This window comes from Sander lucioperca, chromosome 6 (assembly GCF_008315115.2).
Source record: "Sander lucioperca isolate FBNREF2018 chromosome 6, SLUC_FBN_1.2, whole genome shotgun sequence".
Taxonomy (NCBI): domain Eukaryota; kingdom Metazoa; phylum Chordata; class Actinopteri; order Perciformes; family Percidae; genus Sander; species Sander lucioperca.
Window position 1 is genome coordinate 30952887 of NC_050178.1, and position 19480 is coordinate 30972366.

At 39.8% G+C, this 19480-nt stretch overlaps 1 protein-coding gene across 10 annotated transcripts in view; it reads left to right on the top strand.

Annotated features, from left to right (window-relative positions):
• The window catches only part of scn8ab (sodium channel, voltage gated, type VIII, alpha subunit b), a 53207-nt gene that overhangs the window by 13221 nt on the left and 20506 nt on the right, over positions 1 to 19480 (top strand). For 3 of the 10 annotated variants that reach the window (XM_031321131.2, XM_036002523.1, XM_031321143.2), the window contains 12 exons: positions 3895 to 4013; positions 4289 to 4378; positions 4469 to 4597; positions 6910 to 7001; positions 10756 to 10977; positions 11197 to 11260; positions 11820 to 11961; positions 12927 to 13133; positions 13219 to 13500; positions 16207 to 16563; positions 17884 to 18016; positions 19042 to 19280. In XM_031321131.2, coding sequence (XP_031176991.1) covers positions 3895 to 4013; positions 4289 to 4378; positions 4469 to 4597; positions 6910 to 7001; positions 10756 to 10977; positions 11197 to 11260; positions 11820 to 11961; positions 12927 to 13133; positions 13219 to 13500; positions 16207 to 16563; positions 17884 to 18016; positions 19042 to 19280 — 2076 coding nt within the window. Of the gene's footprint in view, positions 1 to 3894; positions 4014 to 4288; positions 4379 to 4468; positions 4598 to 6533; positions 6626 to 6909; positions 7002 to 10755; positions 10978 to 11196; positions 11261 to 11819; positions 11962 to 12926; positions 13134 to 13218; positions 13501 to 16206; positions 16564 to 17883; positions 18017 to 19041; positions 19281 to 19480 lie in introns of all 10 variants that reach the window. The other 7 variants (XM_036002524.1, XM_031321153.2, XM_036002522.1 and 4 more) reach the window with 3 other exon arrangements.

The following is a 19480-nucleotide window of genomic DNA, read 5'->3' on the forward strand; positions in this document are numbered from 1 at the left end:
TCTGCAGTCAGTTTTGTGACATAATAGACCAGTCTGTGTCAGGCTGGGGTCCTGGGATGATTAAGAGAAGTACAACACTCCCTCCCCGTGATTTAGTCTCTATTGTTTCCCTGCTTAGATCTCACTCAGCTCTCTCTGTCTCCCCCTCCTCGTCTCATTCTCAGTTTCTCTCTCTGCTGCATGCCTACCCAGTCCTCCTCCTCCCTCTGTCTACCCATCCATCTCAGGTTTGGCTTTCTCCCTGCTGCAGCTTTCTGTTCTGCATCACTCCCCCTCCACCTCCTCATCGCTCTCTCTCTCTCTCTCTCTCTCTCTCTCTCTCTCTCTCTCTCTCTCTCTCTCTCTCTCTCTCTCTCTCTCTCTCTCTTTGACTCTCTTTGCTGCTGTCCCATACCCCTGCACATCCCTCTCCATAGCCCTGCTCCACTATTCCTCCTCCACACACACACACACACACACACACACACACACACACACACACACACACACACACACACACACACACACACACCAGCTGCATTCTGCCTCCTGATTCTTGCATATGTGCCTTTTTTTAACACTCTGTGGAGAATTAAGAACATTTCACCAGCTTCGCAGCAAATAAGTCTTTTTCCTTACAGTGAATCTTGCTCTGCTGAGTTGTGTATTTATGCATGTGTGTATGCCCAAGTATGTGTGTGTGTGTACGTGTGTGTGTGTGTGTGTGTGTGTGTGTGTGTGTGTGTGGTTGTGTGTGGGACTTCAACATGCATAGTGTTACAAAGACAGAGTTTTGTGATCCATGGTGCCTGTCCACTGCCTTAGTCACTCTATGTTAATCCATATATAGATACAATCAATCCTCAGTTTCCTAAGTGTACTAGTGCACTACATGGTTGAAATGTGGATCCCATTTAAATGTGTTGTGGAAAGCAAAACCCTCGAACCAATGAAGATGAATTCAGTGTCTCCACAGAGTTTGTCTTAGAAATACACTAAACTGAGTGAAATGCGTGAGTGATTAATTAATCAATGACTCACTGTTAGGAACAATCAAGAATATATCAACAAACAGTATGATGTATGTATTCTGGGACATTGTTTTTAGTGGTTGGTCTACATGCACATACAAATCGGATAACTGCGCCATTTGTACCACAATTAACCGTGATCAGAGCTCATGATGCGTGCACAGAGTGGTTTTCTTTACAATAGGAACAGCACAGTAAAGATCCTGCGCCTATTATATATATATATTATAGATTTTTTTTATCACCAGTGATTTCCAGGTAATAGATTGCCCACACAATTCATCTCTGACCGCATCGTTTTGCTCATATTCTTAAATTGAAATAGGTAAGATGTAAGTCTGTTGTCAGGTGATCAGAGCAGCATATTCTATTTTTTTACTTGATACAGGCATTAGCAGGCTACAGCCATTTATTGACACAATCATTTTTTTGTCTTTGTTTTGTGCGCTGCATGTATTCGTCTTATATAGCCTTTCTTTTACACAGAATTATTCTTTTGTATCATTACATTTCAGTCCATTTATGATTCAGATACTTAACTTGTGTTTATATTTATTTTATGATTTAAATTGTGCTGTGAAAGTAGCCCATCACAATAAAGCTTTCATTAAGAAAAATCATATATTTAGTATTTTATAACCTTCAATGATTGATCAGTTATCGATTAATGTTGCACGATGAATTAAAGAAATTGCCTGACATTTGCACCCCTTGTTGTATTTGTGGTTGCCAAGTTTGTATCAACAGCATATTTTTCTGTCTCCAAATGGTTCATTGAGTAACTGAAGCTTCTTTGCAGTTTTAATGAACATTTCTGAATTTCCATATGATGTAAAGGATGACCTACATTGAAACTCAGACTCAATAAGGACAAAGCAGACGTTTTTTCTGTAAGATACTTGTGTCTTCAAATCTGAAGTTAAAAAAAAACCAAACTTTACAAATCCATAGGATTTATCCATGGCATTATTCTTCACATTGATTAACATACGGGACATAGTTATGCATGCTGGGCATCTGTAAAGCGCTAATGAGATATTGCTCATTTTACAACCTCCCCCTCCATCCACATAATAGATTTGCTTGGTCAGCAAAACACTTGACCTCTAAGAGAAAGATTTACCCTTTGAACATTACTGTAAATCCCGTGTTCATGTTAGTATTATGTTGATTAAGTATAGATCATTATTTTGTTCATGTGACAGGAAACATTGTGAGAGGATATTTTAAGTAGTTCAGATGCTCTATAGGCAAAAAAGAACAGGCGAGGGGAAGGGAGGGAGAGAGGAGTCTTCTGATGCAGAGAACACATTTTGTCTTTCCCCAGACTGCGGACGCTATTTTTAATTTAATTAGATTTCAGGACACCACTTGTCTCAGGACACTTCTGGTCGCCTCCCTATTTCTTTCTAGTGTTTCCCGTGGTGTGAACCACAAACTGTGTATTTTGTTATGCTGGTGCTAGATGCATACTAAAGACTAATTGCTTCTATTATACGTGTATGCTCTCCACCAGTGGGTTATCATCATATTATTATCATTTCATTTTGAGTGCAGTGATTATTATATCTGAACGTAAAGGGCAAGTAATATAGAGTTAACTTCATGATCTGCTGTGGTTGAATGCATGTACTCTGGTGCACAGTATTTTGACAACTTCATTATTTGTAAATTGAAGTATAGTTTGGCCAATTTTAAAATCTTTTAAAATGGTTACAGAAGTTGTAAGAAAAACAACACAAGAATTGTCACTTAAAGTTGAATACGACGGACATTCACATCTAAAATTCAAAGTGATATAAATTTTGATATAATTTGATATCTCCATTATTCCTCAGTACTGGTTACTTACAGGACGTGCTATGTCTGTATGTAACCTGTAAATACTGGCAGGCAACATGTCAGTGGTATCATAAATACACATGAGGGGATGTGGCGAAGAAAGAAAAACACCCAAGCAGTTTACACATTCATAGGATTCTCAACCAAACCACACATTTGTAAAGTATCCCAGTAGTCCATTTGTTTGTAAATAATGCTCACACTTCTCACTCAGACCCCAAAATTGGGCATACACATCCACAAATAAACACATATTGCTCAAACACACACTGCTGCCTCACCCCGTTGCACAGCCCCACTTGGCCCAGTGCTGTTTATGGGTGGGGAGTGGTTGTTGAGAGCCTAGAGTCAGCAGATCTGCCCCTGATCGATGACAGCATTTGCGGTTCTCTTCCAGTAAGAGCTTTAAAGTTGGGGCAAAGACAGTAATTTGGCCATGAAAAGGGGAGAGCTTCCCATGCACCTGTCTGCTGCTCACAGAGCTACTGTCACGGTGAAAAGTTTGCCAGGACAGATACGCGGTTTGATGCAACCCACACAGAGGTGTTAACTGTACTCTCGGGTGACTGGCCACAGAGGGAGTGATGTCAGCGGAGTAAAACACAGCCCTGTGTCCTTGTCCTACTGACTGCCCTTTTCTATTCCTTTATCTTTTTACTATACTGTTTTTATCCCCTGCGATTTGTTTAGTGTAAGGCCATTACAACCTAAAGTACTTTGCTCACTATTGTCTCACGGCTAGTAGGGTAAAGATTTAAAATGGGTAAAGCAACAACACAGTGAGCACTCTCATCAAAATGCTATATCCAAATGAATTACGGTATCACCTGCATTGTGAGAATCAGCCGTGTAGTTGGATTGAAAACCAATGCAGTGGTGCCCCATGACTTAGAGGTGAGCTCAGGATACACATCAGCTACTCAGTCAAGCTACAGTCATATCTTCCTTTAAAAAAATAAAAACTGAATTGTATGTGCCGTATTATTACTGGAAATGTTATAACTGTCTTGTTATCTCTTTCTCTGTCCCTCTCTCTCCACAGACATTTATAGTCCTCAACAAAGGGAAAACAATCTTCCGCTTCAGTGCCACGCCCTCCTTGTACATCATAAGCCCGTTTAATCTACTAAGGCGAATAGCTATTAAGATTTTGATACATGCATATCCTTTCAAGTGATTTATTTCCTATGCTTTACAGTGACTAAAAACAGATGTTTTAGTATTTTCAACATGTTTGGATTTTCTGCTTATGTCACAAGTTGTCTGTAAATAGAAATGAAAGCTAATGCACTGTAAGCTCTAAATCACTTTAGTTTTCTCCCTACTCTGCCATCTTCCTTAAGCTTACTTCATTACTAAAGTTTGATTTTAGTCGCTCATGTATAGGGTGTTATGGGTAGTACTGTTCAAACTTTCCTTAACTTTTGTCTTCTCACGTTATTCAGCATGATCATCATGTGTACGATTTTGACCAACTGTATATTTATGACATTTAGTGACCCCCCAGAATGGTCCAAACAAGTAGAGTAAGTACACGTCCATACTTCTCATCAGCAATCATATCCTTGTTTAGTGTGCCTGTCACCGTTTTACTCTCTTCTTTCTTTGTTTTCAAGGTATACCTTCACAGGTATCTATACGTTTGAATCACTCACAAAAATCGTTGCCCGAGGCTTCGCTATAGATGGGTTTACCTTTCTCAGAGACCCATGGAACTGGCTGGATTTCATGGTCATCTCAATGGCGTAAGTATTTTAACTCATAAGAATTTAAATAATTGGAAGCTACATATAACAATGGTCTAATGTAAAAAAGGAAAAAGCACTGCAATCAAAGCATAAAACCAAAAACAGGATTTTAACATGACTAATAAAAATATTAGCATTTTAGCATGTGGATAGGAGAAAGTTGTGAGACATGATTTCTTTATAAGACATACTTAGTTACAAGATAACAGCAAGTATATCCCAAATGGCAACAGAACTTTGTCGCTGCAGACAGTTGGGCTACTTAAACACAGGTGTAACTATTCACATTAATAAGGACTGCTTTCAATTCAGGCATGATAATACCAGGATATTGCACATGGCTTATAAGACATAAAAGTTATTGGTGATGCCTGTGCTTTTACTTTCACTTGTTAAATGTTTTCTTTCAGAAATGTCTTGAGTCATTTAAAATTTCTAATAAACATTTTAGTATGAGTTTTTGAAAATTGACTTACAGATTCAATTATTGTGTGGGCATCATAGACACGTCCATTAAACATTTAATCTTTTAACAACAAACTTCTGGTTTTTAAAATGAACAATATAGTGGTTATCTAATATAATAATTAATTTAATAAAATATTTAACCCTGATCCTACCAATATATTTAACATACAAGGACTACCGACTGGGGACCCCAAGAATAAACTACTGTAAAAAACAACCATCTTTGCAAAATGTTAACTTATTTCTTATCAAAACATTATCCGCTATGTAATTTATGTCATCCGAAGAAAAGAAACATCAGATCATTATTATTATTATTTTAGGAAAGTTACACGTTATTTGCATAATCTGTAAAATAAAAAATAGTCACAGCACATGAGGAAATCTGTGCTTTCTCCTTCAGAATTAGTTATTAGAGTGCCCCTACCACCTGATAGTGTGTGATACTTTAAATTAGGACCCATGGCAAACATTTTATTTTATCTATGTATTGAAATTGCATGGGCTGCAATTGGGTGCTTTTGACTGGGGTCCCCTAGAAACCCAATACATTGGTATTTTTTAAAAAGCACAAATTAAAACAAAAAATGAAAATGATATAAAGTATTTGAGAACAAGTTGATATTGGAATAATAAAATAAAACACGTGAGATAAAAAGTATACCTCTGGGATCTGCCTGTACCCCAGATGAGGGTTGAAGATGGACAAAGATAGTACTCCCCAATCTGAAAGCTGCTGTGGGCAACTTTGGAGAAACAATGAAGAATCAGTATGAACAAAAACCTGAAAAACTAATTTTGGTCAACACATTTAGCCATTGCAACAACAAACACACACTGTGATGTTGCAACTTTCTGTTTAAGCTTTACTCTAGAGTAGAGGGCAAACACCTTTATAAATGTCATACTTTTTACACTTGGCGTAACTTTTTGAGCACAGTAGATACTATTAAACCTATCATCCCCAAACGTTTGATATATATAGATTACCACAGTTGCAAAGCTGTAGTTACCCAATACTTACTCTGAGTTTGGGTCTTACCAAACTTAACAACCAAAATGATTTCAGGGCCAGTATTTTGGTTCACATCACCTCCACTGTGGACATAGATTTGTTTCCTTGCTGCTGTTTCCAGGCTTCTAAAGACTAGACTAACTTCTGCTTGTGTGATTGACAAGCAGTAGGCATGTTCTCCTGCTTGGTTATTAAGACTTGCAGTGGCTGAAAACTGTTCTTTAGACATTTTTTTGTGTGTGTTTTTAAATAATATGTGCTCAGATATAAGATGGATTTAGCTAAATATTGCAAAACAGGTTCTAAAGACAATTGCCCACAGCACCTTCAATCAACATCAGCCCATCATACCACATTGATAATGCTTATTAAAATATTGTGTAACAATCTATTGTTTTTTTCCTCTGTTTGGGATGGCTGCTGAATAATTGTATCTGATCCACCTTGCAGGTATATAACAGAGTTTGTAAACCTAGGCAATGTGTCAGCTCTGCGTACGTTCAGGGTTCTGAGGGCTTTGAAAACAATTTCAGTTATCCCAGGTAAGACAGTCCAGGTGTTTGTTTGCGGGTGGGCGAGTCACGGGGTTGATGTTAGGTGTGGTTTTGTTTCAGTCCCTCTCCTCTTCTTCCTTCGTTCTCTTCCCACTGGTCGGACAGGCGTTCTCTCTCTCACCGTGGTGTCCCCTCCTGGTCTTCGATGGTGGTGCTGGTGTCGTGCTCTTGCGCGTACATGCGTGCGTGCGTGCGTGCGTGTGTGTGTGTTGTTATCGTGTGTGTTGTGTGTCATGGGGTTCTGTTCTGTGTGTCATCCTACCTTGTTACAGATATATAACAGAGTTTGTGGACCTTGGGAATGTCTCGGCGCTGAGAACGTTCAGGGTTCTCCGAGCATTGAAAACAATTTCTGTCATTCCAGGTGAGACTCCCATTTAAACACTAAGGCTGAGCTTACGTTATCTATTATCTATTACCTGTCTTTATTTCTATTACTTTATTTTTTTTTTAAAGAAGATGTTTTAGAATTCTTCATTTTTTTGTTTTACTTGTTTTACTCTTTTTACTTTTTTTTTTTTTTTTTTTACAATCAAAAATGGTAGCAATACATTTTTGATAGGCTTAGCAGTCTACTGGCAGTCTTGTGGGCTCACGTGTCCCATGTGGACAGCTGGGCTTATGCAGCACATCAGGATATACAACACCTATCTGTCTTGTATATTTCTACCTCAAGTTAAATAGAAATCCATGTCTAAACAAAGTGATAATATAGTGGAAGAGTTTAGATATTGTTTCCAAGGAGTTGACTTTCAGGATGTCAGTATGAGGGGTTAAATGAACAAACTAATTTGGGGGAAAAACATGATCATGAGTAGTTTAAATATGTCATCTCTTTGCACATCTGGTTTGTTTTTAGTTTTATTTCATACATTGATCCAAATTTTCACAATCTATGACACTGACTTCTTGTTTCCAAAGACTATTTGATTCGCTAAGACTGCCAAGCCTAATTTGACAACACATCAGCGCTGCATGAAGCTTTGAGACACATGCTTTTACGAGTTTGGCTTTAAGGGGCTTTTCTTTTGGATTTTGTTATCTCTTATTATAAGAGTTATTTGATTCAGACTTCAGATTTTTTTTTATTTCCTTTGAAGATCTTTGTCCATCCTGGGAGTGAAAGGGGAATAAAAATAATGAATAAATAAGCAAAATCCATGTATATGTGTCAGATTCAATGGGATTTATTTTCCTCCACAGTAACACAAGTGTATACATTTGCTTATACATGATGTCCACTCAAAATGCTTGTAAAATAATATGACACTGAAGTTACTGTATTTCAGAAGATGCACATATACTGTACATACATACACACACACACACACACACACACACACACACACACACACACACACACACACACACACACACACACACACTCAGTACAGTACAATAGGCTCAGCCTACAGCATATAGAACTCAGTTGTGCTCTAGGCTAAAGCAGCCTGAGGGCTCGCCCAGCACTGCAAGAGTGGGAGAAAGAGGGGCCTGGGATGGCAACAGTTCTTCGGTTAAGGCAAGGTCCCCATCACGGTTTTCAGACAGGTGATGACACCGAGTCAATTCCTTCAGCCTTGGCGTTTAAATGACTTGCATGCCACCTCTCATTGCCCATCCCCCCCAGCCACCAACTCTTCCTCGCCTGTCCTTTCTTTCTCCTCTTCACTTCCTGCTTCCTTGACTGAGCCTGATTCTGTGCGCTGTTTGTGGTGCTGCTGCGTTCAGTTGATTTGTTGGATGCAGTATAACAATTAACTGCAGCTAGTCAGGAATGTTCCCATAGATGGACACAAGTAGTGAAGGAAAATATAAATAATACAATGTCTCCTCTCCAGATAAAGATCCTAAATCCAGTTGTAGTGCTGTCTGTTCTTCCTCAGTGGAAAATGCATCAGACAGCTTGTCTATAGAACACTTACATGGGGTAGTTACTGGTAAAGTGTGAAAATGAAAATGTGTCTTTCTGATGGAAACATCCCATACAGCTGCAGTGTTGTGGTGTTATGTGTTTTATGAAAAAAAAAAAAGCTGAATATGACCTCTATATCTGAGATCTGTTACATACTAGATAGTCATGTCTTTGATTTTATTGAATGTTTCTAGAGGTATCTCTTTTTAATAACCATAGCTAGGAATCTGCACTAAAAACATCAATCCACTGAAATAAATTAAATTAAATTTGAGAGAGAATGCAAAAGTAGTGACATAATACGCACATCTGCTTAGATGATAACAAGCTGCCAGTTAGAGTTTGGATAACATTTCTTACTGAGTTTTAATAGAGAATCTATACAACAGTATTTTTCCCAAACACAAATTAGGTTTTTCTAAAATATAATGCTCAGATGTTTGTAGTTGAGACATAAAGTGCTATAGGCACAAGTGTTTTGTGTTTTTTAATGCCTCTGAAAACTTGGCAGATTTAAGCTGATGACTAATCATGACAAAATAAATATAAATCAAATTTTAAGATAGGAAAAAAAACATCCTTAGGTATAATTTATTAAGAGAGTTCAACAGTATGGTTTGATCACCTTTGATTGACATTGGCCCTGCAACATGAGTTAGCTACCCAAAAACATCATCAGATTCCGATAACAAATGTTGGTAAAACCTGATTGGTGCATAAAGAAAGTGCTGATAAGTGTGTTGCAAATAAGCATTTCAGCCTATAATGATACTGAAAACGGCCAAGTGGTGCTTTAAAAGGAAGTAAGTGAGAAAAAAGTAGAACAACAGTAGAAAAGTGAGTGGAATTTTGTAGGTTCTAAAAGCTACTAATAATCCACATATCCTATTTATCCTTTTTAATAAATTAATAAACTTTATTTGTATTCACAGGGAGATTCTTGACTTTCTAAAGACACAAACATACAGCCACATATCTATGTGCACTGCTTATTAAGACTTTAAAACAGATGACATCCAGTTACATGATATGGATCTGAATTAGGTAGTACTCATAATAAGTAATAGTAGCCTGAAGCCTATCACAATGAGCAAGAAAAGAAACAAGCAGGACAAATTAGCACAGGAAATGAGACAGGGTTTCTCCTCCCAGGAGACGTGGAGATGCAGGACAACATGTTTTTCTACCTTTGAGCTAAAGAGTTGTGCCCGCAGATAATGACTGGAGCTACATTTTTGTAATTACCTTATGGGAATACCTGTGTCATTACAGCACTATGCTTACATTATTTATGTTTGGATATCAGAGAATTCCAATTTCTGCGCTAAATATCAAATACCAAAACTTGGTTCTCAGCTTTCTTCTCTGAACTCACTGCTGTAGGTTTGATTGTGTTGTTACTGCACAGTAGTACATTATGTAGCAATTAAACAATTCTGTAGCAATTACCTTGTTACACTTAATAATATGATAGACTTATTATTACATTTATACATGATTTAAGTCCTCAGATATCTTGACTGAGTGCAAAAAAAAAATCCTCAGGTAAAGCTACAAAAGAAAGAGCTTCTTTTAACAGTTGAACAATAAACTTCTCATCCCTGTTTTTTTGCATATCAGCAAATATGACCGTATTTGTTATATCATTTTAGGCTGAACTACGGATTTCCATCTAGGCAGGAATGACTGTAAGAACAACAACAAGCACTGTCTACACACTGGTTTTATACTCGGAATGCACAGGAGTCCATTTCTGGTGTTGAGGCTTGGCAATGTGGGCGTAGGTGCTTGAGAAATAATTTTGATGCCTGCCAAGGTTAGATTTATGTAAGAGGCTGCCCAGCACAGGGTTAATACAGGATTAGATATCAGTTACCTAACTTAACGTTTTCTGTGCTTGACTTCAGTCAGCTCTGAATTGCAGCTATAAAACCAAACTCAGCGTGTGCACTCTTGCAGTGCCAGAATTTGCAATTCTTTTTATTTGTGTCTATCTATGTGTTTGTGTGTGTGTGTGTGTGCGTGTGTGTGTGTGTGTGTGTGTGTGTGTGTGTGTGTGCGCGCATTTGAATTTGTATGCTGGTGTGTGTGTATGTGAGTTTGTCTGTTTTCATGTATGTGCATTTGTGCACATTTGTGTTTGTGGCTGTGTATGTGTGTGTGTGTGTGTGTGTGTGTGTGTTTATTGTATATTAATTGACAGGCCTGAAGACCATTGTGGGTGCTCTGATCCAGTCTGTGAAGAAGCTGTCGGATGTGATGATCCTGACCGTCTTCTGTCTCAGCGTCTTTGCTCTTATTGGACTGCAGCTCTTTATGGGGAACCTAAGGCAGAAGTGTGTAATCTGGCCAATCAACATGACTGAGCAGTACCTGGCAAATGGCAGCAGGGGCTTTGACTGGAAGGAATACATCATGAATGACTGTGAGTGATTACATTGACACTTGATTAAGTTGGGCATGATTACGGTACATTAATGGGACTTAACAAAAAGTGTGTGCATCCTGGTAACTTTCTTTTTCCTTTGTATTTCTTTTGTTTTATTTTTACCTTGCTGATATAAAAAGTAACAGACACACTGACTAAACTAACACACATCTTTGCCCAGTGGCTAATACAAGTGATTGTTTCTTTTTTTTATAGCTAATTTCTACTTCCTTCCTGGTCAGCTTGATGCTCTGCTATGTGGAAATAGTTCTGACTCAGGGTAAGTTAGTGCTTCACTCGCTAAATGCATGCCTCCATATTCATACTGCAATGTTTTCAGATGTCTTACATTTTTCTGTTCTTTCGCACATCTTGTGTTCGACACATCATCAGTAATCTAACAGGGCCCTTGCGCCTCCTCAAGCAACTTTTTTTGGCCTGATGGATCTTCAGGCCACATAGGTTTTTGCACACACAAGAGAATGTTACTAGCATTTAACCAAGAAATTGGTATTACTGATACAAAAAAGTACACATACTATTTAGACAGTCTAAGCAGTCAAACATGTATTCATAATTCATGAGTCAGACTTGCTTATGTCATAAAATATTTAGGTTAATTATATCAATATCCTTCTCCTAACAGTGTACATGTAAGCATGGATGCACAAGCAAAAAAAAAAACACATTAACCTATCAAGACTTTTTCAGGCCCATTTTCATGGTCATGTTGTATCTTAGACTGTCAGTGGTGCCTGTATCAATATTTCCAACTGTGTTGATGCTGAAGTTTTCAGTCAGTTGTTAAGTTACAATTTTTGTCTTCCTGTGTGTTTTAGACGATGTCCAGAGGGGTTTATGTGTATGAAAGCCGGAAGGAACCCCAACTACGGTTACACCAGCTTTGACAGCTTTGGATGGGCTTTCCTTACCCTTTTTCGCCTCATGACCCAAGACTTCTGGGAAAATCTCTACATGCTGGTAAAGCAGTGTTTTCCTAAATGATTCTGTCTGTCATCCCTAGTCTCAAATTGATACATTCATGTTCAAAGGAAACAAAAAGCAGGACTGCACATTTTGTCACAATATGACCTATGAAGTCTTTGCCCCTTCTTGCACCTGCTTGAGAGACCTATATTAAAGCCTCTCTAGTCCTACCCAGAGGAGAAAAACACCCCCTAAGCAGTACTAATGCTTTTGTCCTTACTTCATCATAAAAAAAGTATATCATCATCCTAATACCTGAATGAATCAGCAAAGGTGTCTCTCAGCAGCTCTCCCCCATCAGTTCATTTGCCCTCTGAATAAAAAAGGAAGGTGATCAGCTAATCAGAACTACTGTGACTAGCTGCTATAATTGTGTTTGTCTTTCATGCAGGAAAAGAATAATTTTGATATTTGCAGTTGTAATAAAGCAATGAACAAAATTGGATTGTTTTTGTTAAATGACCTTAGAACAGTCATGTTGTTTGCCAATCTTTTTAAGAGAACACTGAACCAGTATTACATCTCTGCCTTTTTAGTGCTATAACATGCACAGATAGCTTCAATGTTAAACTGCATTACCATGACCCTTCACTAGCTTTTCTTTCCTCTTCCTTCTTCAGGCAGCCATAATAGATTCACTTCATTTGGCAAATAGGCCAGTCACTGTTTTTGTGTGTGTGTGTGTGTGTGTGTGTGTGTGTGTGTGTGTGTGTGTGTGTGTGTGTGTGTGTGTGTGTGTGTGTGTGTGTGTGTGTGTGTGTGTGTGTGTGTGTGTGTGTGTGTGTGTGTGTGTGTCTGTGTAAAATTGGGAATTCCTGCACTTTGATTCATCCTGTGTGGAGGTTTAACTGAAGAAGGCCTTGGACAAGATATATTTGATCAATCTGACAATATGTATGTAATTTCCATGTTAAATAATTCTAAGTCTCTGATTTGTTCTCTGCTTTATCTGTGTGTAGACTCTGCGAGCTGCAGGGAAAACATACATGATCTTCTTTGTGCTGGTCATCTTTGTGGGCTCTTTCTACCTGGTGAATCTCATCTTGGCTGTGGTGGCCATGGCTTATGAGGAGCAGAACCAGGCCACTATTGAGGAGGCAGAGCAGAAAGAGGCAGAATTCAAGGCCATGCTGGAACAGCTTAAGAGGCAGCAGGATGAAACACAGGTTGGTCTTACTTTCTCCAACGCACATACACCTTTACCTGTTTTTCATAGTTCATAGTTATCATGTGTCTTTTTTTTCTTCTCAGGCTGCCGCCATGGCGACATCTGCAGGCACGGTGTCAGAGGCTGCATTAGAAGATGAAGGAGGAGGGCACTTGTCCCGCAGCTCCTCTGAGGTGTCCAAGCTGAGCTCCAAGAGTGCCAAGGAGCGTCGCAATCGCAAGAAGAAATGGCGTCAGAAAGAGCAGGAGAAAGAGAAGGGAGACAGCGAGAAGGTTGTTAAGTCTGAGTCAGACGATGGCAGCAAGAAAAGCACCATTCGTTTCCCAGGAAGCCGGCTGGGGAGGAAGACATCCATTATGAACCAGGTAAATATAGCATCTGCTTTGCCCCATGTGTGGATGTTTGATTGATTAGAAATCACATCAGACACTGCCTGGACAAAAAAACTTGATACGGGGTGCCTGGGTAGCTCACCTGGTAGAGCGGGTGCCCATATGCAGAGACTCAGTCCAACCTGTGGCCATTTGCTGCATGTCTTCCCCCTCTCTCCCCCCTTTCCTGTCTACAGCTGTCCTGTCTATAAGGTAAAATGCCCAAATAAATATCTAAAAAACAGTGGGTTTTGGCCTTCCACAGCTTAACCCAGGTCACCCCTCACCTCCCCCTGGACTAGAGATGCTTCCCTGTTGTTGACATTGGAGGTTTGGAAGGTTCCAAGTCTGGCTCTGCTTTGGGTAACCGCTCTTACCAGCCTTGATTCTGCTGGCTGGACTACTTGCCACTTTCTTCAGTCTTCATCTCAATGTCAGCTTTGCCACCCTCGGGTCTGTTGACTCCTGGTACTGCTGTGGTTCTCTGGTCCTTGCCACCATGAATTCCTCATTCAGAGATTTGAGCGGTAGCTGCAACTTGTTGCTTTGCCTGTAGACTTCAACGCTGCTTAGACTCTGAGATAGCTCTCCAAGGCTTCAATGGTTTAGTTTGGCACTTTGCACACCAGGAGTTGCCACATGATTCTCGATAGAATTCCTTGTTGGTACAGGCACGGATTGATCAGTCCATAGATTTTAGATAGCCCTCCGGTTCAGTGCAGGTTGATCGGATGGATGTTGGATCCCTCAGGGTGCTGTCAGACACCTTGCCTATGCATTTCACTGGCTTCTCTGTGCTGGTTGCAACCACTGTGCCTGCGATGGTGAAGAACGTCAGCCTTGTCTTTCTTCAACACCAGAGATCTAGACTCGACTGGTTTGAATCTCACCTGGGCCCACCTTATTAGCTTCTCAAATCCCTGCAGAATCCATCGACAGCCTAGTATGAGATGTGTTTTGACTCTCAGGTCCTTCATAAGAGCCTTTATTGGTTGTTGGCAATGGCCAACCAATGGTCTTGGGCCTTCTGCACTCTGGCTCCGCTGACTTTGCAATCATGTTCATCGCCAGAGAAAACAAGATGACAGAGATATGTGTTGTGTTCCTCCTGCTCCTGCCAGACACTTCATTCTTGTCTGGTGGATCTTCATTACCTTGCTTGGCAGCTGGATTCTTGGGATTTCACGAGACCAGATGAGAATCGCAGGATCACATATCACCTGGAAATATATCTTGCCAGGCTTCAAGTAAAGGCCCTGACACACTAAGCCGACGGCCAGGAACTAGTGGCGACGAAGACCGACTGTGGCGTCGACTCACACTCCCACATCGCCTTTGTCTTGGCCAAAAATTAGCACTGGAAAACACCCCCGAGACTACAGCCGACGGCCAAGCACCCAGTACGTTCTGCGCCTGCGTGAGAGGAAATAACTCTCCATACCAGCAGGAGGCAATAATCTATTCCTCATTCAACAAGGGAAACCTAACACAAACGTTGCTATGATACTAGTCTATATCCACGACGTTCCACTTACGGGATTGCTCCGGTGGCCGACCGTGGCCAAAAAAAGGCTGACGCAAGGCGATGGTGCGGGACACACCGCACAAACTAGGGCGACGGTCGCTCACTGTCGGCCCAACTTGGTCTGACGGTCTGACGGTCAGGGCCTTAATGCTGTTTGTGTACAATTATATAATGGTTGTCAACCAGTCTTTCCTGGTCACCACTACTCTGGCTCAATGGAGATACATTGCTGGGATAAAGCCTGACACGCCAGATGCGGAGGCGTTTTCTATGCTCTGGCTAGAGATTGCGTTGACCAGGGGACTAGGGAACAGTGGCACATAAAGGAACTTAAAAAAAGTTAATTTTGTAGGTATGTTGCCTGCCCCAGTGTCATAATTATTTGCTGAACTTTGGAGACAAGTTATGTGATAAAAACAGCTTTCATTGAATGCTTTCTGTGGAACCAAATAGGGCTAAACTAAACTGCACAGTAATATTACTCTGAGCATAGAACAAAACTGACTATGTTCCAGATCAAAACATCTCCAAGGCATGCATTGTACTGCAATTGTGTCCTCTTCTTTCATTGATGATTTAACTATATGCTAGAATACTAAGCCTAAACAAGGAGAACATTTTCTCAAGTGTTTGTCTTATATGGTCAGTTTATTCGTTAAATTGTGTGATGTTCCCACAAGTATAATTACTGGAGTCTTGTGGTCTTCTTTACAGAACAAAGAGAAAAATAGCATAAATGAAAAGGAAAACACAATAAATTTATGAAAGCATCTGAACTATAATTTTGTATAATTTCATTCCCACCTTACAGTATATCACATTAATGCGGTTATCATGTTATAACAGTGATTGAGCATGATTAAAACAAAAGCTATTCATTCTTCTTTATTATTGTTGTGTCACTCATTTTGTGATAAACACATGGAAGGAAACTCCTGTGATATCCTTGGTATCTGTATGTAACATTAAAGCCAACAATCTGTTTGGTATGCCTGTATCCTTTATTTTCCTTTTATTTTGCTCTGTCCTCTGGTTTATTTATTGTTAACTACAGTATGTGCCCCACTTACCCTCTTAACCTCGTATGTCCCTTTTATTTATACATTGAGTAACTCCTGCTGTTTTTAATAACTCCTCAACTCTTCCTCTCTGCGTCTCTTCCTCTCCCTCTTCAGTCACTACTCAGCATCCCAGGTTCTCCCTTCATGTCGCGCCACAACAGCCGCAGCAGCATCTTCAGCTTCAAAGGCCGTTCCAAGGACATGGGCTCAGAAAACGAGTTCGCCGACGATGAGCACAGTACAGTAGAGGAGAGCGAAGACCGCCGAGGCTCCCTGTTTATCCCTTACCGCCGCAACAGCTACAGTGGCTACAGCCAAGGCTCATCACGCATCCACCCGCTGGCACCCCACTCTGGAGGGAAGAGGAACAGCACAGTGGACTGCAATGGCGTGGTGTCTCTCACCGGCCCTGGGCCCGGCAGACGGCTTCTGCCTGAGGTGAAAATAGATAAGGCAGCCACTGATGACAGTGTAAGGACGTCCATGGGACACCAATACAGTTTAGGCATGATGGTGGTGGCCCTGGCCTCTGCAGCTTCACAACCTCTTTCCCTTGGCTCTTGATCGTCTTTTCCCTAAACTCAGTCGATCCTTTTTCCTCCCCTGAATATCTAGATTCTGTTATTGTTTCATGTTATGCTGACATTTAGATTTCCACTCTGATCTAATGCCCTTTTTCCGCTGCACCTTTTTTAACAGCTCCAAAAGGCACTAACCAGCTGAAACAGTATCCACGAACCCAATGCCTTACCAGCATCATGATGATCATTTCATTGATTAATATCTAACAATAATGCAACATGATATCAGCCCCCCATAGTTACCCTAACAATTCTTTGACCAAACCTAAGCATATACAGTCATTGTCATTCATTAAAAACAAAACTATCAAAACATTTTACAGGAAGAAAAAAACAATTTCTGCTTCTTTCATTCTTAGGGGCTTTCCACATCCATGCCCACACTGTTTTTTATTCCTGCTTTTATCTAACCCTCTATTTCTTTCTTTCTTTCACTCACTGTCTTTCTGCCTCCCTCTCTTTCCTTCTTGTCCTCATTCCTGAGCCACTGGATGGTGCAAGATCAAATCAGAAACTTTCTATAATAATAATAATAATAATTAATAATAATCATTCCAGCTAGCATGGTGGACTCCTCTTTTATTCTCAATCTACCTGCTTTCACATTTTTTCTTTCTTAAAATGTAGCATGGTGTAGCAGCAAATTATGTCTTGAATTCCCCCCTGTTCTTGACATGCATGTCATTGCATGCAGTTTAATGTTGGTTACTTAGGGTTGTAACTATGTTATGTATAGTAAGTGATGAATGGTTTAGAAACTGTACGGTAAATTCTCAAATAAAAGCCAGTACATCAATAATGGTTGCTTACTAAAATGTAATGCATTTAGTAATGCAAGCAGGGGAAATAAAATATAAAGTCCTGTTTCAAATAATAGTTTTGTTGCATTAAAGTCCTAGTTCTCTCCTTAGTTGTGGTGAATTAAGGCAACTATTTGAGAATTGACAGTATGAATTTGAAGTGTGTTGTATGATATGTTGCAGGAAATGCTTAAATTGAATAAATCAGGTATTTTGGGGAATCATACATTGTAAAAAAGATTTAATGATCTGAAGTGAAAAGCTGCATTCATCACATTAGTTCTTTTTCATCTTCTGAGCGGACCTATGGCATAATTCATCGTTTAGATAGCTTAAGAGCATGAGTTTTAATATATAATGTTTGTTGGTATACTACCTCTCACTGACATTGTGTCTTTCTCTGAGTACAGACTACTGACGTGGAGATTAAGAAGAAGCACTCTGGCTCTCTCATGGTATCTGTGGATCAGCTCAACTCCTCCTTCAAAGGAAAGGACCGTGCCAACAGTCAGATGAGCGTAGTCACCAACACACTCTTAGAGGGTACAGCCATTGAACATTTTTCCTTTGACTTTTCAAATTTAGACCTTGTCCCAAAATATGATTTGTATTATTCAGACTAAAACATTTAATGACCCTTGCATTTACACCTGTAGTTAAATATTTGTTATTGTTATACATATGCATACTGTCTGCATTAGATCTGGATATGGAAATTGCAAGTAAGAAGGTAGTCTAATGTAAAAACAAAAAACAAAAAAAAAAACTCGCTGTCGTCTGCAGTTTATGGGAAACAAACATTTGTGACTAAGAATTGTATGAGTTGCATTTCGTTTTCACCTAAATGAGATATGATACCAATTCAAGCCAGCTATGGTCTAAATGTTGCACTAGATAGGCTACTGCTTACGGCAATTAAACCTCATATTGACATTTTCCTGACACAGACAAGGCATCCAGATACAGATGGTGTCTGGTACCCACCAGGAAGTTTATGGAAGACACAATAAAATTGAAAAAGAAATATTTTACTTGGGTGACATAAGGCTCATTTATACTCATTGGTAGATACGTATATGGACTATGAATGCCCCCTGTTAAGGAGGGTTCAGTTTTAGAGGTTGATTGCCATCATCATGGGGCATCGGTCAGAATGCATGATTAAGCCACAGAGAAGTTCAGTCCATTCAATGAAGATTTATTCAACAAAAGGTGGTAAGGCAAATGATAATGGATAACATAACAGAACAGACAGACAGACACAGACACACATGGGTTGGAGAATCTGTGAAGAAACAAATAGAAATTAGAACTTAACAAAGTCAATATTCTAACATGTCCATCATAAAGTAACTAGATAAGTAAAGCTATCATTCAAATATCAAACATGTTATCAAGAAATATGCATTGTGAATGCAATGCTTAACAACCATGCCAATGTAATGCACACATGAAAGTACGTGGGCAGTAATGGTTACATTGTTTGAAATGGACACGTTTTTTTTCGTATATAAAGGGAGAGTAAATGAGACCTTTTTCGTTTCTGTCTTCTTTATCTCTTTCTACAGAGTTGGAGGAGTCTCAGAGGAAGTGTCCTCCCTGTTGGTACAAGTTTGCCAACATCTTCCTCATCTGGGAGTGCTTTCCTTTGTGGCTGAAGATTAAGCACATAACCTACTTGATTGTCATGGACCCATTTGTTGACCTGGCTATCACCATCTGTATTGTCCTCAACACCCTCTTCATGGCCATGGAGCACTACCCCATGACTGAGGAATTTGAGGGGGTCCTTTCTGTTGGCAACCTGGTGAGAAACTGCAGCTCTTCTTTTGTCCTTTTTTGTACCACTGCCATTTGTCTTTGTAACAGTTTAGGCCTGCATGAACCTCATTATCTCTTTCAGGAGTAACAGAAGCATTACAGGTTCGGTTTGCCACCCCCCACCCCCTACATAACCTCAAACCAATACATCAATGCATCATTTGGTATGTGCACTTGAGAATGCAC